Source organism: Drosophila virilis, chromosome 2 (assembly GCF_030788295.1).
Source record: "Drosophila virilis strain 15010-1051.87 chromosome 2, Dvir_AGI_RSII-ME, whole genome shotgun sequence".
In the NCBI taxonomy this organism is placed as follows: domain Eukaryota; kingdom Metazoa; phylum Arthropoda; class Insecta; order Diptera; family Drosophilidae; genus Drosophila; species Drosophila virilis.
In genome coordinates, this window is record NC_091544.1 from 4,832,598 (window position 1) to 4,855,900 (window position 23,303).

Sequence of the window (23,303 nt, forward strand, 5' to 3'; positions counted from 1 at the left end):
GGCGATATTTCTTGTAGCCCTGGTATCGTTATAATAATTAAAATACTAAAAATATTTTATGCATAGCATCTTTAAATGTGTGCATTAAATAAGTTCAACTGCCATTAAAGTATACTAAATATTGATAAAACGATTGCCAAAGTATGGTATTAAACATTTTAAAGATTAATGTTATGCGTTTCAATGAAACTACTACTTTGGTATTTTGGCCGTTGCCATGGCTGGTCACATTGCACAGTAGAAGCCGAGCAACAGTTGAAATGAGTGCTCCGCGCGGTATTCATTCCGCTTAATTAATTAATTGTGAACGAAACAGCGAAGTGGAAATATGCCCGCTCGAGTGTATGTGTGTGCGCGCGCGGGAGCGTAAGTAAAGATAATGTGCGGCCAACTCCCAAAATGAGAACAAATTGACATCAGCGCAGCGACTAATAAAGTGCAAATAACATAAAACTCAAGAAAAATAAAAAGAAAACAGCAATGGAATTGTGCAATAAATGATATTCTATATAATATGCCAGTCGAGGCAACAAGAAAATGTGAACACCAACATCAAATTCAACTACGTGTTGCTTAAATACAAAAGCGGCCTTTTATTGTTGTTATCTTATATATTTCGCGTCGCGGTTTTCTTTAATATTTTGCAAACGAAAGAAAGTGTATGCAAAACTTATATACGTTTTTGTGTGTGTGTGTGTGTGAGTGTGAGTGTGAGTGCTTGCTAGTGTGGTAAAAGTTAACAATATCAACAACAACAACAACAAAAACAACAACAACATCGACCGACAACTATTCAAAATGACTGTGTGGAGCGATTGCAATGCTAAGCAATCATTTGGCATTGGTAAGTCTGATTTTAGCAAAAAAAATATAAATAAAATTAAAAAATCAAAGAGCATTAATATACTCAGATACTTTTAATGTGTCGAAAGAATGCTTAGAACACGCAACATGTACATTATTTCTCAAACATGCTATAGCCGCAACAAAATTGTTTAAACAAAATGTTTAATTTACTGCTACCTCTTCCTAGAACAACAACAAACAATACTTTCTGTGTGGGTGCGCTGCGTGGTACTCATTTCCAAAAAAAAAAAAACCAAAATCTGTAGCAAGGCAACAACAACTTGCGCTCTCAACGCTCTCTTCTTACCTTGCGCTCAAGTGCGAGTGCTACGCTGACTTTGGTTCATGGTTTCTGGTTCCCCTGCTGCGTTGGTACGGTAGTTTGTTGTTATTGTTGCACCTTCCTCTCCCTTGCATTCGCCGGCCATGTGGTCGCTGTGTCAACATGCACAGACACAGACTTGCCTCTTCTTCTTCCTCTGCGTGCACATTAATTTCGTTTTTCTTTCAATCTCATCCTATTTCGTTGCAGCCTCCGCATCTACGCGTCACTTTTCAACACAGGCATATATGTACATACATATATTCAGGCCTGGCTGTCTGTTGAGCACTCGTAAAGCTGTAACCTGTTTTCTATCGCCTGGTTGCACTCACTTACACTTAAATGCGCACACACACACACACTTACTTTTGTGTGCTTGCGAGAAAACAAACATTAATTTTCCATGCACAACAAATTCTAGTCTATTCATTGGCAATGACCATGAAATGGCAATAGTAATATCTTTGAAATGCTCTCATCGACCTGTGTGTACGTGTGAATTTGTTTTATTATTGTCGGCTCTTTTGTTTGTTGACCTTTTCGGTGTTCAATAGATAGGTGGAGTGCACATACATACATATTATGTATGTACATGTATATTGTATGTTATATGCATGTTTGTGTATATATGTATTTGCACATCACTTTCGCGATCGAATTAACTGTTCATTCACAACACTCATAATATGTCGAGTGCTTGCGCTTATTATATGTTCACAAGTTTGTCTGTGTCTCTTTCCCTGCTTTGCTGCCCAACACTGTCGAAATAATTTTGGCATCAGTATGCGCCCGGCAGGGTACATTGATGGGCGTGGCTGCCATAAACGTAATCAAATATGAAAATGATATAATGTTAGATTACAATCGGCATTGAGCTTAGTTTCATTTGTCGCTATTGTAATGAGAAACTCACACATATGTACACATACATATGCATGCAGATAGATATGCATGTATATGTATTTGTGAATGTTACTAGCTTGTAAAGTTTAACTGTAAAACACGTTTTAAGGTTTGCCGCAAGTTATCCTTGCGGCATGTGCTAGCCATTAAAATGTGGCCATAACGCACACAACAAACACAAACCATTTGCTTATCAAGAATAGTTTGTTGTTGTCTTATCGCAAGTTTTTTGTTTTATTTTTATTTTAACGCCTGCGTCTTATAGTTAAGGCACTTAGCAAATACGTGTGTCTGCATTTGTGTGTGTGTATGGCTGAACAACAACAACAACAACAATGCAACGCATTTCGAAATGCGATAAAAATGCGATTCGCTGTCCCACATTTGAGCAAATAATAGAAAAATTTCTTAAGCTTTTGTTTGTATTTATTTATTTATTCTCTTCATTTGTCATTAGATGCTTGAAAAAAGGCTCAATTTGAATGCAAAGCAGAAAGCGCACGCTACCCCCACCCCCGCACTGATCAATGTGTGTGAGCACATGTACACGCACACATTGACATGCACGCACCCACACTCCATTGTACGCTCTCTGCTTTCTCTCCCTCTCTCTCTCTCTCTTACTCTCTTTGGCCGCCTGTCTATTTGTGTTGATTTGTGACATGCAGCAGACGCCGTCAGGCATTTACTCTGCTACTTCAATGTTCATTGGCATTAGTTGAGCGTCTGCTGCACCTGCGACACTTGCCTGTCCCGTGCTCTTTCTGCCCGCCCCTCGCTTACACACTTTTTCTTTTTACTCCTTTTTTCTATTTACACTTGACTCGGCGCTTTATACGATATTTTCTTTAGTAACAGAAAGAGAGAGCGTATGAGAGTAGGCAACCATGCATTCTACTTCTAAATTTGAATAGCAACAACAACTACAACAAGAGCAAAGCAAACGTAAAACTTAATGAGGCCCTGCATTGAAAAGTAAAGATGTGTGGAGAGGGATCGGGTTGAGCTGAGTCGAATTGATGAGTTGCTCTGGCTCTATGGCTTTGGGGTTTGGTTTTTCTATTTAATTAAAATTTTCTTGTTCGTTAATTTTTGTGGCGCATGAAATGCCTTTTCATTTGCATAATTGAAAGTGCTTTCCATTTTGATCCAGCGGCAAATTTTCTAGCATGACAAAGCAACTCCAATGCAGCTGACCCCAACACATACATACACACGTATATATGTATGTATATGTAAAGATGAGAGTTTCTCAATCAAGCTCTGTTGCCAGATTTAGCACTTGTTCAAATTAAATTCCAGTTCCCCCCCCCTTCCCCGACTGTTTGCAGTGGCTTGAAACTATCAACAGCAGCATTCGAAAAACTCACAAAAGTACCTCCTCCCCTCCCACACGCTGCCCTGCCCGCAATCACATTCATGAACACATCCCCCGACAATTGTGCAAACTACTTAAAGCGACATCCACTTACATTTTGATATCTACTTCCACTGCCCCTTCCATTCTCCGCACGCACTCGAAAGTCAATCTGCGCTTTCCATTTTGCAATCCAAATTGAAATTTAATCGCAGCCATTGCCACATCACATCCTACCCCTGACATGGGATTTAATTGCTCTATAAATCGACAATATCAAGAGATTGTCGCATCATTTGTTGTAAATTGTAAATTGGCATTTTCCAATCGCGGAAAGCTGGAAAGCTGGAATATTTAAGCATAAATTGTGTAGAGCGCAATTACTGTTCTCTGTAGAGAATCGAATCTACGTAGAAAGCAATTGGGTTTCACTTGGCATCGACTGAGTCAGTCGGCATGCCGCATAAATGTCTCGTTCAAGGCAGCTGAAATTGGTTTCACTTTATTGAGAACTGCTAATGTTACGATCATGTACTCAAAGTCCACGAACCCTGGGTTAACAGTATTGCATGACTCAGGAGTACAGTCTTTGAACTAATTACACATACATATGTACACATATTCGTATCCTATTAGATACATTAGCGTTGCCAGATGGGTAAAAGCAACAAAATAAATCGAGTAAAAAACTAAGTGTGCCATTTTTTAATTAAATAATTTAATAAAATTACTGTTATGTTTATGCTACAAAAGTTTAACTGTTTTTTGTTGGAAATTAACTGGTTTATAAGGGGAAAATTAATTTGGATGGTTGTTTGGTACCAGGAACGAACGCAAATTGGGTTCAAAATAGAAATTGCTTGCTGTTCGAATACTTTTGTGTGTGTCTGTATAAATCAAAGAAATTGATAGAGTGAGAAGTACAAAATATCTGGACCACCGAAATGTGCTAGATAAGTGCGTTCCTAGAAAGTTAAAACTGACAATAAAAGTTGTATCCTTCCTGCCTATAAATTTAGTATCTTTTATTTTGACCCAAATGGGTCAAGTTTATGTTTACATTTCCACATTGTCGCTCGGCATCGTTGTTTTTATGGCTCGCTTCATAATAATAACTATTATCAACATTTTTTTTTTTTTTAGCGTCTAATTTTTTGAGTAATTTTTGTGAGTTTTACGAGCGCGGCGCCATTAACTGTAACTGTCAACTGCACATAAAATCTTATCTTCAAATTGGGTTTGTTCTTTTTTTCTTTATTTATTTTTGTGTCTTACCGTATAAGTGTCAGAATGTTTTGTTTGTTTAATAACTTTTGCAAAATGAGAAGAAAAAAAAAATGTATAAATACAATGGAATTTCTGTTTCGACATGCCCATAAAAAGCGTTACGCTAAACTCTCGAGAGCTCCCTGAAATATATGTATTTACTTTTGCTTTGTATATAACATATATGTCTTTGTGTACATATATGTTTGTATAGGAGAAGCTTCTATTATTAGCCAGACGAGCTGAGACTTAACCGTTTGAGAACCATTATAATTGACCCTCAAAACTCAGCTCGCGTATACAAATTCACACACATATATACATGTAGCTTAGCTTAGCTTAGCTACCAGCTAAGAGAACCGAGCGCCAAGATCAAATGAGCTTAGAAAACAGGCTGGCTAAATGCGTTACAACAACAAAGACTAAAACAGAATAGAGCTAGAGATGAGCAGCGGTCACTGGAACAGAATAGAATTAGAGATGAGCAGCAGTCACTGGAATAGAATAGAATTAGAGATGAGCGGCAGTCAGGATGATTGCTAATATGCAAACGGTCTTTTAACAGGTCTTTCAACAATATAACAGTAAATGATTTCTTTCCACGAAATACCTTATATATTATTGAGGTTTTGCGGTTACAATTCCTGAATAACTATTATGCAATATGTGTAAAATATAATTGGTTGATCGCGAGCAATATATGAATTGCTCATACGAATTCGCGAATCCGAGTTGCGCACGGAAGTTTAGTATGATTTCAGCGTGCATTTATTATATGTTTTAGGCGCAGACAGCAACCTCTTTATGTTGTGCATATACCGAAAATATTGGTCTAATTAAGTAATTAAAAATAATTTAATGCTTTTCATTTGATTAATAATGTTTCCTTACAATTGAAACATTAATTGTCGCTAATGCGCTGCCAACTTGTAGGTATTTATCAAGTTGCCGTCTCTGTCCACAGTTTTTAGACGCTTTCGTCAAAGAAAATATGTATGGGTATATATTAACTGGGGTTTTCCGGCCTTGCTCGGTCTCTGCTAATATTCCCTCTTATTTTACGAAAGTGGAAAATTTAGATCTGCCCTTGCTATATTGAACTTCATGTCTTGAGTCGGCGTCTTAAAATTTCTCCCAATTAATCGATAGCTTGCATTTTTCACCGTCTTTACTAAATTTTCACAAAGATCGTTGGAATTACAGAAAGCCCGTATTAGCGTGCACCTCTAGCTCATAAGCTCACATAAAACCAATCAGTCAGTCCGGACAAACAGTTTTGTATATAGAAAAGTTAATAATAATCGTACAATACAGCTAGTTATACTAAGAAACGCAAATCGGTGTCTAGGCTCACGGCTTGAATCAATGAAACAAATTGTTTGAACCGGTTCGCATTGCGTCTTGTGAACTACATTAAATAACTTTGTAATGATGCAACCGTACTTAAGATTATCTTATAAGATTGAACTAGAACTGACTCATTTGAAACGGATTGAGCTAGCATAACAAATATATCAATGAACTATATCAAAGGCCTTAATGAACTGGACCACAAATGATTCTCTTGGTTCAATACTAGCGACAACTATCGACACTTTATTAAACACATAAATTCAGTTTTCACGCAGGTCGTAATGATCAGCTATGACGACTTAGAAGTAGTATCAGACTATCACCTGGGATTTACGTGTGCTCCTCAAGCAGCTTATATACATACTTCTTAGTATGTAAACCGCCAAGCCGCGTGCTATTTAAACCTGAAATATCCAAATGAGCCGCTGCCGTTCAGTCACGATTGTTTTTTTTTTTTATGTACACACGTTGCTTGTGCGTGTGTGTGTGTGTGTTTCGTATGCTTGTGTGTGTGAGGTAAGATGACGAAGCGTCGTTTTTTTTTTTTTTTTTTACTTGTTGGCAATTTGTTGTTATTGTTATTATTATGATGATGATTGTTGTGCTTCATTTTCTAGGCAACATTGGCAGCAGCCGCTACAGTAGCTTCGAGCTCTGTTTGCACATTTGCACGTGCTGCCACGCCCTGTTTAAAGAGAGGGGGGGGGGTGGCACATTCAGCTGCATCCGCCAGCCAACAAAGTCGTCTCCCTCACAATTGCGCTCTTTGTTGCACAATTTGTCCACAGCCTGGCTGGTCGTAAAGTGTGCAGAGGAAAAAGGGAACTCGTCTTCGTGTTCGTCGGCGTCGTCGTCTACCTGGCTTTTACCTGGCTTATGCTGGGCCAGTGCCCTTTCTTCCCAGACCATTCAGCCGTGACTTGGCCTGTTGCCACATTTATTTATAACCCTCAACGGTTGCATTTCATTATTCACGATTGTTTCCGTTAGCCCAACGATTTTTCGATATAGTTATAGGTCTGGCTAGAGTTAACAATCGTGCATCAGCAAGGGAAATGAGTTCAATTTAATAATGACCCTCTCATAGCCGATGTTGCCGAGCAAGGTGTGTGCCCCGCCCGATGACTGATTGGTTGACCGTCGTCGTCATCATCATCGTGATGAATCATTCGCCGATTCCCAGAAATTGAGTGCTTTATGCATTGACGTTTAATAATCTTGCATAAGAATATTTTAAGTTTAACTTATGCATAATCGCTTAGCGTATTGAAATTTAATACAAGTAACAGAAAGATAGAGAGAAGAGAGAAAGCCGAGAGCTCAAAGTTCTTGACGAGCGGATACATTTGATTGCACCAAGAACACCCATTAAAAAAAAGCACAGAAATAAAAATGCTATTTTTGATTCAATGCTATAAACAATTATAAAAATAAGAAATACAAAAGAACTGATCTTTAAAGAGAGAAACTGGAAAATTCAAATTAAATAAAAAAAATTAACATCAAATTAAGCGAGATTTGGAGCATCTTGTAATTTTATTTCAATTGACAAGCAGAGCAACCAAATGTTATAAATCTAACCTACTGACAATTTTAACTACCTTTTTTAACGGCAGGTTAAAGCTTGACAGCCTAAACGCATTTCAGATTAGTTGAGAGCTGGCTACAGGGTATCCCATGGTCGGTTACTTCCATATTGTTTTCTTTTAACCGGCACTTAACATCCAATTTCCTCATTTGAAGCGTAGCTGTTAAAAAATGCGCATTAATTCGCATTTGCAGTCGCAATTTTTGCGCATAGACTAAATTTTGCTCGCCAAGCTCGACTGGTTTTTGCAATTGACCCACTCCGTGTCCAACTTTCCATGCAATTGGGCAGATAATGAATAACTAACTTACTCTCCAACAAATGCGAGTGAGAATACTGAAGAGAGCGAATGGAAAATAAGAGTGATCTGGGTAGTGCCCGACTCGGAGATACCCTGTACTGTACAACCACTCTAAGATTTTTTCGATATTAATATGAGAGAATGTTATAGAAATAGAAATAATAGAAAATAATATACGATAATATTTATTAGAACTTTCAAATCCTAGCTTCCATAGTCAAGAGATGTGTCTCTATATAATAAACATTTTGTCCTGATTGACTGACTGACTGACTGATTGATGTACCGATATTTTTACTGTAGTTCTCGTTAGGACGGGATTTTGAAAAATTTCACACGCATTTGTGGAAAAAAGTGAAACGCTAATATCTAAAAACGTGCCGCGGGCAAGGCTGGGCAAAAGCCTCTAGTAATATTTATGCCATTCTTAAACCAATACAATAAACGTTTATATTAAAAAAAAAAAAAGTGTTACATATGCTTGCGCTAAACCATAATACCCGGTTACAACCATTTTCAAAGGGTATCAAGAGATACCTTTGCAAATTGCTGCTGCTGTTGTTGTTGTTCTTCGTTTATGTGCTGTGGAGGTCGTTCTTGCTGGTTATGCTCGTTCATCAGAGCCACAGAGACCGCGTGTCGGTCATTGGACCGAGACGCCGTCACCAGCAGCACCACGAGCAGCACCACCATCGCCACCACCCGGGGCGTGTTACGCGAAGGCGGCAGCGTTTTTATTGTTGTTGTTGTTGGTTTTTTTCTGTTGCGCTGCCTAATTATATCTACATACATGCATATAAAAAATGCATACACATGCATATGCATACATATGTATGTATATGTTGTTATGCTTGTGTGCAGCTTTCGTTATCGGGCGAGGAAGTGATGACGATGTCGCCAGCGACTCGACTTGGTTGACCGTCCCCGCCAGTTCCATGACTGTGGTGACAGCGGCTTTGTCTCGATCCTCATCTGCTGCTGCCCCGCCCCGCAACGCTGATTGCATTTCTTCGTGCTTCGAAAATGCGTCATTTAACTAGAAGTTTATCAGCTTTATGCTGTTGAGGAAGCGTGCAGTCAATGATAAATCTCACGTAGAACGGGGCATTGTTATCAGCCCCATCCGCCGGGCAAAGCGACAACCCTAGTTTCCTATTCCCAGCATCACATATGTATATATATTTTTGCTAACTATGTAATTGATAACCCTCGCCCCAAATTGCGCCCAGTGCCAGATCGGGGCTTTGGCCGAGCTTTAATCCGACTGAGCTTTAATTTGCACGCACATAGCTCAGTTTAGCTTAGCCAACGAGCCGCACAACAGGTGATTCCACTAATAAAATATATATATATATATATATACATTTTTTATTAAATTTAATTTATTTTCGTTTACAGCCAAATGCAATTTTGATCAGGATACGAAGCCACATCGCCTGAACTTGGATGTGGGCGATGCTGTCATAATTCTCAAGGAGACCACACACTGGTTTTACGGCTACAAACAGAAGTACGTATACGGATTATGTAAATCCAACCATAATCTCTTCTCTAATCCAACATTTGCATAACTGCACTTTCACTTTATTTATATTCACACGTGCCCATCGTATGCTTTGCTTGTAAGAGACATAGATAACATTAGATCTCATTAGATCTCATTAGATAAAATTAGTTATACATTGGTAATTGAGGAAGCAATTTGTAGAGTTCTGTTGTTTTGTTAGACATCTTGATAGGGTCCGTGCATACTGTGAAAAGAGTCTAGTTTAATAGTCTGTCTGTCTCAATTACAAGTTTCTTATCTTAAGTTCAATGTTTGTTTGGAATACTACTTAAGATTGCCTCTGAAACGATAAGAACTTGCAGTTTTTGTTTTATTTATCAATAATATAATTAATAGTTATTTGTTTTTGCACTCAATTGAAGTATTTGAATTTGAAATGTTTCTAAAACGAGATAGATCCAGCTGTTACAGAGTGCAAAACATTCTAATCTTTGATAATTTCCCTCAAAATCAACTGAGCTAAATACAATATCTAGTAAATTCCTATATCTACCATATATAATAATATATATAATATATATTCTATGTGCCTGTTCTTTTTTTGTTGTCATAAAAATTGTCTTGTTATTTTTGGCCCAATGCAATACACGTTAAAATCGTTTTGCCTTTTGACCAATGTTGTTTTTTCCCTCTACATTTGTTCACACACTGAGTAAATTTTCCTGTCAAAAGCACTGAAAGGCTCTGGTTTGATTAATGTCTTCATTGAATCTCGTTTCGGTTCTCGTTATGAGCATCCCAGCCCATAGTTGGGCTATTGCTGGCATTGGAACTTGAGGTAAAAATTGTACTAAAAGTATTACGAATTATATGATATAAAAAGAAAATAGTATTTAGAGAAATAGTTGAGTCACCATATAATGTTTATTATAAATGGATTTATATATAAAATTTATAGATTTCTTCACAATATTCAAAATAATTCCTAAAATGAGTGTTTAGATTTTTAGATTATTTTAACATCAGGGCTTTTAAGTCTTGTGCTTGTTTGTGTGCAATTGGTAATTTATTTAACAGAATTGTAAATAAATGTGTGTGTATATATATGGAAGAGGGCGAGGGTTGTGAAAAATCTGTTTCCGTTGCTCTCTCCCACTCCCATCTACCCTCTCTCTCTCTCTCTCTCTCCTTCGCCCTCTTATTATTTCATCTGCCCTCCCTCCTACAACGCGGGTTGTTTCCAAACAACAATAACAAAATCCACATTTCTGGAACAAAGAGAACGGAAACGGTTCCAGAATTGTTCACATGCATAAATCAGGTAACCAGCTGTGGGCCAAGATGTGTTGTTTATTTAATCAATCTCTGTTGGAATCTGTGCCAAGTTGCCCAAGATGCTACAAGATGCACACTCGTCCAGGCTAAACAGATGCGGCCATGTGGCAAAAACTTCCATCGAGTCATTTCAAAAGGGCACAGATAAAATTGACCCTTTTGCTCTGCCGGGTTTTCACAAGTTGCTTTTCTCAGTATCTGTTTTATATGTGTGTTGTATTTGGTGAAAGAGGTTTTTGTTATTTATCTATGTTGTTTGCGCTTGGACACGCACTTGAGGCAGCTCTGGTGTGCCTTATCGTGGACAGAGGGAAAAATAAAACAGCAACAACAACAAGAGAGAGAGATACAGTAGCTACAAAGAACAAGAACTACATCACGATTGGCCAGCTGACCTTTTCCATATTTCTGCTGACCCATAACCCAGACAAACGCAGCCAGACACGGCGAATGCAGAGCACGACATTCAGTACAGAATTCAATGTTGAAAGTACAGTGAAACCAACTGAATGTGCACTATTTTTTTTATAATATAAAAGAATTACTTGAGTTGACTTTAGTCAAACATAATTTGAGCATTGGAAAACTCATACGACTTTGGCTTCGATATGTTTTTTGCGTCGGTTCGTTAGCGCCGGGCTTCACTGTGCTTAGGCATTTATTACTGTGGAGCGATAAAAAGTAAAATGAATGTTGTTGTTGTCAGAGTGTGAGGCGCATTTAAAAAGAAATTCAATGCGTCGTCTTGATAACCTCTTTGGTCCGAAATTCGTATTTGTTGTTGTTTGGCTAGCGCGATTGTTTATTTATAGTAAAATATCAATTTTAATTGTGCATTTTCTCACGATTTTCAAACGATAAGCAATCCGAAAATCCAAGAATTCTCATGCCCAACCAATTGATGCCGTACCCGCCCCAATACCGAAGGTCACACCAAGTCCGGTACCTGTACGAAATTCCATGGAATAATTTGTCACAGTTCAACAAGAAAAACAGAAAGAACGGCTACGAATACCCTTGCAGACCCAGCCTTTTCATAATCCATATCATTTTCGACCCATCGTTCCTATGGCAGCTATATGATATAGTGGTCCGATCCAGCTGGACTGCGTGACTGACAGAAAGAGGGACATCTGCAAAGTCACGACAGACGGACATGGCTAGATCGACTCGGCTATTGATGCTGATCAAGAATATATATACTTTATGGGGTCGGAGATGCTTCCTTCTGCCTGTTGCAGACATTTGCACAAATACATGTTACCCTTTTTTCAGGGTACAACAAAATGGGCTGAAGAGTCGGTTAACTATCGGTTAAATATGTATGTCTGCTGGGAGGCCTACTGATTGATGGTTACCCAGTTTTGTTGTCTCGGGCAATTAAGGCGGCCACCCCGCATGTCAAATGCTGAATTGAGCCAAATTGAAGCATTCCATTTCATTTGCGAGTGTCACACTTTGCGCGCACTTCCTCTGCCCCGAGGGCATCCCGTACAATGTCCACTCGAGGGTTGGATTTGGGCTTGCGTTGGGTAATTCATCAGAATGAATTGTGTCATGCTGCAGCCATAAACATATCTTTTATGTATATATACATATATATACATTCAGATAAAGGCAAAAGCATGCGAGGGCAGCTCTTAAAATAGCTGAATTGAATAATTGGTATATATGAAAAATTAATTATATTATTTTAGTTTTGAACTTGAACTCAACAAACACAAATTCAGAATTGGAAATGCACTATTAAATATGTAAATGTAAAAAGCACTTGGCATATTCAATAGATTTATTTATTTATTTAATTTAGTTTATACAGAATCAAGCTTTAGAATCTCAAGTAATCTAACTTATTTCCTGCAATATTATTGTACATTACAAAACTCCCAAGAATAAAATATCTTCAAGTGGTTTCTCAACCAATCTTAACTTCAACTTTTGCAGTTGCCCCAATTTTGTATTTCACATTTTATATATATTTTTTATAAGCACACATAATTGTCAAAGTATGTCTCTTTGTTGGTTTAGCAGAAGACCATATGCAGGCCACATTTTAATGGTGTTGTCTTCCTTTTTGTTTCTGTTTCCGCTGCAGGGAGAAGCAAACACGCGGCATCTTCCCCAAGAGCTATGTGCATCTGTGCGAGTACATCATTGTCAATGGCGAGTATTGCATACAGCGCACCGATATTGTCGAGGAGATCACCAAAGTGCTGCTGGAGTGGGGTGGCATAGCCAAGAGTTACTTTTTGGTAAGCATTTGTCAGATTTTATTTTTGCAGTTGAATTGACTTTTGCTTCTCTCGCGCAGAGCACAAATCCCGACTTTCAGAAGATAAGACGAAAAATGAATGAGCTGAATAACAACAGAGCTGCCCTGATCTCCGGCAATCTGCCGCTGGACGAGATGCGCAAGGTGAAGCTGCAGGCGACGGCACAGATTGACACCGGCAACAAGCTGCTGGGCCTGGACATGGTCGTGCGCGACGAGAGCGGCGACATACTGGACACGAACGCCATCTGCACCACGGAACTGTACGAGAATCACGTGCATGCGGTGCAGCGCATAGAAAAGGCAAATGTGAGTCAACAGCTTGTTATTCAATTAATTGTGTTACTCAAAGTCTCCATCCGTTCCTCTATAGCGTTTGTCCAGCGAGCGCGAGACGACGCGCGGCCTCAACAAATACTCGCACAACATACTGCTGCACGTGAATGCGTTCGTGTGCAAGTTCCAGGAGGACTCCGATCTGCTGTTTACGCTCTTCAACGGCGACACACACAAGCCCATCAGCGAGAACTATGTGGTGAAGTGGTCGCGCACCGGCATTGCCCGGGACATCGATCAGTTCGATAATAATCGCGTGCTGTTCACCGATCTCAGCCGCAACGATCTGAGCATCTCGAAAATGTATCTGGTGTGCTATGCCATACGCATCGGTTCCATGGAGATGAAGGACTCGACCGACTCGAAGCGCACCAGCATGAACATTGCCAACAGCGTCCTCACAGCGGCCAGCCGGAAGCATTCGCAGCTGTCGGTCAACTCGAACGGCTCCTCGGGCAGCGCCAGTGAGTACATGATGCGTCGGCCGTTTGGTGTTGCCTGCAAGGATTTAACGCCCATCATCAGTAAACCCGAAGATTTTCGGGGCAATCTCGACCTGCCGTTCATCATGTGCGAGAAGGACACGCTGGATGGCACGCTGCGCAAGCTGATCGAAAAGGACGTTGGCAAAATCGAATCCAAAATGGCCGTTACGTTCGAGGTGCTGCGCGGCGACATCAAGCAGATCAAGGAGGACTTTCCACGCCTCGTGCACACCAATGTGCCGGTCGCACGCAAAATGGGCTTCCCGGAAGTCATACTGCCGGGTGACGTGCGCAACGATCTCTATTTGACCGTTTGCAGCGGTGAATTTGCGCGCATTGCCAAAACATCGGAGAAGAACGTGGAGGTGACCATTTGCGTGGCCAATGAGCAGGGCCATCTGGTGCCGGGCGTGATGAGCATTGGCGCCGGGCATCCGCCCATCGATGAGTATAAGTCGGTGGTGTACTACCACGACGACAAGCCCAAGTGGCAGGAGACCTTCAAGATACACGTGCCCATTGAAGAGTTCAAGCAATGCCATTTACGATTCACGCTCAAGCACCGCAGCAGCAACGAGCAAAAGGATCGTTCTGAGAAACCTTTTGGGCTGTCGTATGTGCGGCTAATGCAGGCAAATGGCACCACCATACCACAGGGTCAGCATGTGCTGGCCGTCTACAAGATCGATCACAAGAAGTACGACAAAACGCTGGCCAATAGCTACATGGAGCTGCCGGCCACCACAGCTGAGCTGCTGGGCACCAAGCCATCCATAAGTGGTCTAAGTCTCCTGCCCAAGGATCAGCTGACCATCGATGTCAATCTTTGCAGCACAAAGCTAACGCAGAGCGGTAAGATTTTCCAATTATTATCCACATGATAAGTTAAATGTTGAATATCACACTTAACTTAAACTCCTCTTGTGTGGAAGTCTCTAATTTATCTCTGCTCTCCTTATTCCAGTAAGCCTGTTGGGCTTGTTGCATTGGTCAGCGCACAAGGAGACGTTGGAGCAATCGTTGAATGCTTTGTCTACAGTGCCTGGAGAGGAAGTCGTCAAGTTTCTGCAGGACATATTAGATGCGTTGTTCAACATACTCGTGGAGAACGATAATCCCGAGAAGTACGATCAATTGGTCTTCATGAGCATCATTCATCTGATTGAAACGGTCTCGGATCTGAAGTATCAACACTTTTTATCCGTACTCGATGTGTACATCAACGAGAGTTTCTCCGCCACGTTGGCCTATACGTAAGTGTTCAGCTCAGACTGTTTAAGAACTGTATTTATAATTTGTATTTCGTATTCTATATAGAAAACTAATGGATGTGCTACAGCGCAATATAAGCGATGCGATCACGCCGTGCGAGAAGTCTGCCGATGGCATTGAGCACGAGGAGAGCGCCGCAGTGCGTCGCCTCTACAAGACGACTCGCTATCTGCACTATGTGATGAAATTTGTCATCAGATCGCGCGTTCTATACGCGGCGATGAACTGTAATAATGACTATGTGGACTTTGCTGCGCGTCTGCAGGAGCTGCTAAAAATGTTCATCGATATGATCGGTTGCCCCAGCAATCTGTTGAAGTCGGAGGGAGCGCTGCTAAAGAATCTGCACATCATAGCCACCGATTTGATGGAGGTTTTCGATCAGGTGCATCTCAGGTACGTTAGAGAGAACTCCATGAGAATGTAGAAAAATATACATTCTTTGCGCATACTTGCAGCATTTCCATTGTGGAGATCTTGGAAAAGTTTCCGCCACGTCGGCTTACCCAGTCAAAAATGGGCTGCATCAAGGACTTTGTGGAAACGAAACTGTTCAGCTCGCCCAAATGCCGCGCCATACTGTTGCCCGTGTTCTGCAAGCACATCAAGGATCATCTCGAGAGCAAGGAGGAGGTATGTTCTGTGCCAGCCAGCTAATGCTCTGCTTGTGCCACTAATTAATAATCCATCGGGATTTGCATATTGTTTATAATCTAATGCATCGTTTCAATTTTGTGTTCGATAAATGGTCTTGTGTATGCAACAACAGGATGCAAAATTAATACATAACACGGCACATGTTCAACTCAAATGATCGAAAAGTAACTAATTTCAATTAACTGCCAAATGTCAGCGCTATTTTGTTCAATTTAACTGATCCTACACTAATCATACACTCGATTGCCATTGTCATATTCCTAAAAAAAAAAAAAAGTATTTATAAAAAGCGCTTTGCTAATATATTTTGATATTTTGATAAATCAAAGCGCTTGACATTGAATACCATCTGCTACATCAGATCATTCAGTTTGCCAATTGGACATGTGAGCTGTCTTAATTTTGCTCAGTTTCAATCTAGATATACATATTTAGGTATATATATATGTGTAGTATATATATATATATATACATATATGTGTCTGTAGCCTCTTGAGATGATTTGTTAGTTAGTTTTAAGCATGCTGCATCCATATGTGTTCTTAATACTCTTGCAGAGGGTAATATAATTTGGTCGTGTCCAGGCATAAATAATTGATAAGCATCAGACTTGTTTTATTATATATGTATCTATCTTTAGATGTGCTTATCTTAACATTTTTTATAGATTTCTTTAACAAATCTATCTATCGGTGAACTGTTTTACGGTTCGAGCCAATGCCTCGTCTGGCACTACTTCATTTTACCAGCTCAGATTACTTGAAAATATCGTTGGTTATTTTCTTATTATATTAAAAATATATTTTCATTCCGTATGAAATCGCCTTTAAATATATTTCAGTTTGAAAGATCATATCATCATATTATATATTATATATCATATATGATCGTTATATTGCCTGCCACTGCAAGGGTATTTGATCTTCGGCAGCCCGAAGATAACGAAATTTTTTGGTTTTTTTTTTATGTTGATTAATTTGGACTGCAACTGATTGAATATATATTGTTTTGTGTCTGTTGTTTATTGTCACGTGTCCCCTAGGCTTAAGCACCTTGTAAAGTAGTCGCAAGCACATCAAATATATAAACTATATGTACTATATATGTCTTATCTTAACTGTAAGTGTGTAAGTATTTACACTATGTACCACATACAACAATGCAATGAAAATTCACTTAGCGCTCGAATTGTGTGTTTAGCGAGAAGATCTCACGATCATCAACGTCGTTTAGTTTTGTTTTAGTTTTTTGTTTAGTATGGGCATTATATACATACTATATGTATGTGCTTATATATTTATCTTAATCATGATATTTGTCGGGTTTAGCTGTTTGTTGAGCCCCTTCTCATCTGATGTCATATCTGTCATAGATCCTTCTATGCCAGCTACATATGGCAATTCATTAAAGCACCTCACATACACACCCCACCACCCATCCACCCACCTGTATCTGACCAACACGGTTCTAGTTATCCATACTATATGCATACATACACAATTATATATATCTAAAGATTTCAAGCACCGCACCAACACACACACACACACACGCACACACGCACCGTATATAATGCGAATGTATGTATGTATGCACATCTGGAACGTGCACCTCTTTAATATATATATCTCTCTCTCTCTCTCTCTTCACTTCTCTATATCTTTTTGTCACCCCTATATCATTTGTCTGTAATATTATATCTTTGGCTTTATGATCATAATCGTATTATTATTATTATATATATGCCTTAAATGCCTTGATATCATTATGATCAACCTAATGTTTTCCAATGTTTCTCTTATGTGCCTACCATTTGCGTGTATCGAAATCAAAAACTGATTCGACTCGATGTTGGGTGCGTTAATTATCTCGTTGTTTTTGTTTTTGTTGTTGTTGTTGTTGGTTCACAATCATAACTTGTGTTATACAAATAGGGTGACTCGAAAACCGATATCTGGCAGCAAGAAAAGAATCTTTCGAAAGCCGCTAAAGTGCTCGGACAGAAAAAATCCCACCTGCACACACGAGAAACGACTGCCAATAAAAAGGTAAAAAAAAAAAAAAAAAACAAAACTATAGAAACACAATCAAATTGTGCACCAAACTCAGATCTATGTAACGCACGTCCAAAACTGCGCTTCAGCCGCCTTTCACGTTGTTCCAATCTATAAAGCTCTTATATATATATATAATTTATTAATTTAAATTGTTTTATCATAATTTTAGTTTAAGTTATGTTTAGCTTTTTGCCATTTTGCACAGCCGGTGTTTGGCGCACTTTACGCTCAATGGCTTTTAGTTTGTAAGCGTTTTTTTCTGTGCCAGTGTGCGAGCAATGCGTCAAGCTTTCGCACACGCACACGGCTCACGCACAGCTGCTGTGCTGCTGCTGCTTGGGAGCTTTGAAAGCTCACTAATACTTGTGCACTGCTCGCGTGTTGGTGTGCGCCACGTTTGTTTGTGTCAATGCCAGCCCACGCAATTATCAATGTGTTTTACTTAATTTACAACGTTTTTGTGTTTTTTCTATATTTTTATGCACTAATTTAAATTTAATTTCTTATGCGAAGTACAGCTAGGTCAACAGCTCTCGTGAGTTCGCGTTTTGAATTGTTTTGATTATTTGTAGGATATGTTTTGATTTCTCAATCCATGAAGAAATTCCAAACTAATCTGTTAACTTTTGTCGCTAGATCGCCGAGTGCATCAACATAATGAACAACATCCTGAAGCTGCTCTATCGCCCGGACGTGGGACCCACGCATAACGATGTGCGCGACGTAATGATCATATTGCTGCGCCCGGTCATGAAGGCGGCGCATTCACTGGATCGGGATACTGGCGTCGTCGGTCAATTCTTTGCCATCATGCTGGGCATATTGCAGCGGATGGATGCCCAGCATTACAAGTATTTCGTCAACGATCTGCACCAGCACGGCGAGCTGAAGGACTTTGTCATCGAGATTCTGCTCGTCTTCGAGGAGCTCGTGTCGCCGCATCAGAAGGCGGTATTTCCGCGCGACTGGATGGACATGATCATGCACCAGAATACGGTTATACTCGGCGCTCTGCAGCAGCTCAGCATGGTCATCACGGACTATTTCCTGTGCCCGGTGTTCGACAAACAGATCTGGTCGAATTTCTTTCAGTGCTCGATTGCGTTCCTGGTGCAGTCACCGCTGCAGCTGAACGACTTTAATGACAATAAACGGCAGATAGTCTTTGCCCGGTATCGGGACATACGCAAGGATACGGCCAAGGAGATACGCAAGATGTGGTTCCAGCTGGGCAAGCACAAGCCCAAGTTTGTGCCGCAGCTGGTTGAGCCCATACTGGAGATGAGCATGATACCGGAAACGGAGCTGCGCCGCGAGACGATACCCATTTTCTTTGACATGATGCAGTGCGAATATTATAGCTCGCGTCTGGAGGTGGAGAGCTACGGCGACACCAAGCACAACAATTCCCACCACAAGGGCAACTTTTCCGAGTTCAAGACGGCCATGATCGAGAAGCTGGACATTCTGATTGGCGCCGGTAAGTGCTCTGCTTACAGCCATTCCTCGGCTAGTTATTAATTGTTTTCTCTTTTCCCGTCAGGCAAGGGCGATGCCGAGTACAAGGAGCTGTTCAAGAAGATCATGCTGGAGTACTGTGCCGCGCACAACACGCTCAATGTGGACGGCACCAGTTTTGTGAATATGGTGACAAGGCTGATGGACAAACTGCTCGAGTATCGTTTCATTATCCAGGACGAGAGTAAGGAGAACCGCATGGCGTGCACATTCTCGTTGCTGCAGTTCTACTCGGAAGTGGATCTCAAGGAGATGTACATACGCTACGTTTACAAACTGTGCGCCCTGCACATGGAGTTTGAGAACTATACGGAGGCGGCGTTTACCCTCAAGCTGCACACGGAACTGCTGCGCTGGAACGATACGGAATTGTCTCCCCAGCTGCGCAGTTATCGCCATGGCAGCTGCCGCACCCATCGCGAGCTAAAGGAAGCCCTCTACTTTGAGATCATGGACTACTTTGACAAGGGCAAGCAGTGGGAGTGCGCGATTGATATGTGCAAGGTGCTCGCCCAGCAGTACGAGGAGGAAATCTATGATTACATCAAGCTGGCGGAGTTGCTGAAGCGCATGGCCCAGTTCTTTGAAAAGATACTCAAGGAGCTGCGCCACACATCCGAGTACTTTCGCGTGTGCTTTTATGGACGCGGCTTTCCACGACTGCTACAGAACAGAGTCTACATTTTTCGGGGCAAGGAGTATGAGCGCCACAGCGACTTCTGCTCACGCATGCTTGTCCAGCATCCACAGGCAGAGCTTATGCAAACGCTGGAGGCGCCTGGCGAGGATATAACGAACAGCGATGGCCAATACATACAGGTGAACAAAGTGGAGCCCATTATGGACGCTGCCTTCGCCAAGTTCAATGAGAAGATCATCTCCAATGAGATTGTCAAGTATTTCACCTCCAACAATGTGCACAAGTTTCAATTCTCGCGCCCCTTCCGCGACAGCACCGGCGGCGGCACCATGGACGATGTGCGTAACCTTTGGCTGGAGCGTACCGAGCTCGTTACGCAATTCCCACTGCCTGGCATATTGCGCTGGTTTCCCGTAGTCGATTCGCATACGTTTAAAATTTCACCACTGGAGCGAGCCGTGGAGATCATGAAAGACACCAACAAGGATATCCGACAATTGGTCATACTGCATCAGAGCGATGAGAGTCTGCACATAAATCCGCTCAGCATGAAGCTCAACGGCATTGTGGATCCCGCCGTTATGGGCGGCTTTGCCAAATATGAGGAGGCATTCCTTACCGACGAGTATCTGGAGCAGCATCCCGATGACAAGGAGCTTGTCGAGGAGCTCAAGGAATTGATTGCCCTGCAAATCCCACTACTGCAATGTGGTTCGTTTCATCGGGATTTTCTTTCTTTAATTTTCATGCTTCTAATCATATTTAATCCGCATCTGTAGCCATTCGACTGCATCGCCAGAAGGCGCCGGATAGCCTGAAGGCGCTGCAGGATCATTTGGAGGGCTGCTTTGCGGACATGCAGCAGCACGTAGAATCGCGCTATGGACGCAAATCGTGCGATTTGAAAATCGAACGGGATTCGGTTATCATGCGACGCACCAACTCTTTCCTGCCCGCGATCTTTGATGCCAGCAACAATCGATTGTCCGAGACCAGCATGGGCTCCTCTGAGTAAGTCCCGAATAGTTCAAGTCACATATAGTAAATGGTAATTCTAAAATCCGCTCCAATTGCAGCAGCGGATTATCGAAGTCAACATTTCTGCCGCGACCGCCAACCAGTTCCATCAAGTCCACGCTGGCCAGCTTGAGCTTTAACACTAGGTAAGCTGTAATTAATCATTTAATTAAAAAAAAAACCCTTCTCTAACTAAAAAAAAAACCCAATATCCAATTCTTTTTAACACTTTTATCGCTGCTCGCTGTTTTTAGTTTGAGACTTTAAGTTGTTTTCCATTGGTTTTGTTTGATTTGTTGCATGTGTTTTATTATTGTTTTTTGTTTTACTTTTGTTTACTTGAAATTTGTTGCTTATTGTCTACGCTCACATAGACCTAGCCTGGGCCACTCACCCAGCACGAAAGGCAACAAGCACAAGGACAAGACGCCCGCCAAACGGCGCTCCATGAAGAAGGTATTCAAACTCAGTTGTACGAAAAACCTTGCACTTTATTAACAACTTGTCTTTAAAGGATCGCGAAACATTGAGCTTGCCGGTGGCCAATTGTCAGTGGTATACGCCGCCACTGACCACCATAACGTCAACGCCCGAAAAGGAGATTAACACCTCTGTCAATTCGTTGGCCAGTGCTTCGAATAGCTCTCTAAGTGGACCCAAAACGCCCGATCCACGCGTATTAACCGAAGAGGTCAGTCACACATAAAAGTGCTCCGTTTCAGCTTGAACCCCCACTAATTTGCCCCTGCTTTATCCAAACAGCTGACACCCAAACGGCCGCTGCGCTCCGAAAAGGAAAAAGAACGTCGCCTCTCGCGGCCAGCCAGCATTGCCACGCCCACGGCTAGCATTAAAAACTTTGCGGACACACGCTCCCTATCCGAGAGCAGCAATCGCAACTCAGTTGGTAAGCATCAAGAGAGATTAGCTCGTGAAATTGGTAAACATTTTCTTTTGAATATGACAGAAACGACCGATTCCACGTCGGAGGAGGACATACGACCACCGCCTTTGCCCGCCAAGACGCGCGACTCCACCGATTTTAGCAGTTTGACGCACAGTCTCGACTGGAATCCCAATGGCTATACAATGTTAAATGTGCTGAGCAGCAACAGCAGCACCAGCGGCAGCATTAGCACGACAACCATGACAAAGACCAGTATTACAAACACAACGTACGAGTATTTGGAGGCCACAAATTTCAGCATGCCGGGCATACAAGATGCCAGCAAGCCGCGCCCTCCGACTCCGCCGCCAAAGCCATCGCGGCACAGTAAACACATTCCATGAACGAACGAACGAACAGCAGATGTAACTGCTGCTTCCAGTGCTGCGCCATATATAACATGAAAATGAAACGTTGTCAACGAGCAAGCATCGAGTGCCAAATATTCCTGTTACTACATACATATAGCTTATATCTTTATATAGCACTAATCCCCGAAAGAAACGAGCAACAATCGAGCATGATCAACACACAACATTTGCCTCACATGACCGACTACCAAATAGTGTCTAAACAAGCGATCGCACTAGATTTAAGTGAAATGTTTTTAGAACCTAAATAAGTTTTATGATATATGTTAAATGTTTAATTATGTTGAAATGATATTATGTTGAACATGTCATCATTTTGTTCTATGTTGATAGTTTATTATATATCAAAGCAGTCGCTGTTCGCTTTGAATTTGTTTTCGAACAAAACGCAATACGTAAAAATACGCAAACTACTTGTCTTCCACAAGTTTTGTACTTTGATTAACGATATAATAATGTTATCTAAAGCTTAGTAGCTTAAGCTCTTCTAATCACAATTCAACAACTTTGTACGTATCTTATGCAAACAAGTGCCACAATCTATAACAGGAACTTTATTCAATTTGAAGCACAAACTCAATCAAGTCAATTACAGTGCATGCAATACAAAACCTTTGAAAACTTTGTAAGCAATTAGCCAAATTTTTTAAAATGATAAGCTAAAACTATTTTTATTGTACACCAATTAGCCATAAACTCAAATTTTAATGTGTAATTTAGCTCGTCTACTTTTAAACTGAACAAATAACTTTTTAATGATTGTTACACGATTTACACATATATACTAATATATATATACATAGGGAAGCTTTGTGTAATTTTATGTAATTTGCGATCTGTGCATCGGCCAAAGATTAAGTAATAATAAAATACAGTTAAGCCTGATAAACGTATTATCCATCTATATTTATGTCATAATGCAATACGTATCGCAGGATATGTTTTACAGGATTC

General features: G+C 40.8%; 1 protein-coding gene across 2 annotated transcripts; it reads left to right on the forward strand.

Moving 5' to 3' along the window:
- Positions 1-234: 234 nt before the first annotated feature.
- mbc (myoblast city) lies at positions 235-23,242 on the forward strand. 2 transcript variants are annotated; one of them, XM_015171358.3, is made up of 17 exons: positions 235-844; positions 9,335-9,446; positions 12,874-13,030; positions 13,090-13,359; positions 13,424-14,723; positions 14,836-15,124; positions 15,189-15,539; positions 15,602-15,776; positions 17,735-17,848; positions 18,494-19,337; positions 19,401-20,726; positions 20,795-21,026; positions 21,092-21,178; positions 21,407-21,488; positions 21,547-21,723; positions 21,795-21,939; positions 22,000-23,242. In XM_015171358.3, the coding sequence occupies exons 1-17, from the start codon at positions 799-801 to the stop codon at positions 22,320-22,322; spliced, it is 6,030 nt and encodes a 2,009-aa protein (XP_015026844.1). In that variant the 5' UTR covers positions 235-798; the 3' UTR covers positions 22,323-23,242. The 2 variants fall into 2 exon arrangements, with proteins under 2 accessions (XP_015026844.1, XP_002054807.1); XM_002054771.4 differs by lacking the exon at positions 17,735-17,848.
- Positions 23,243-23,303: the final 61 nt, after the last annotated feature.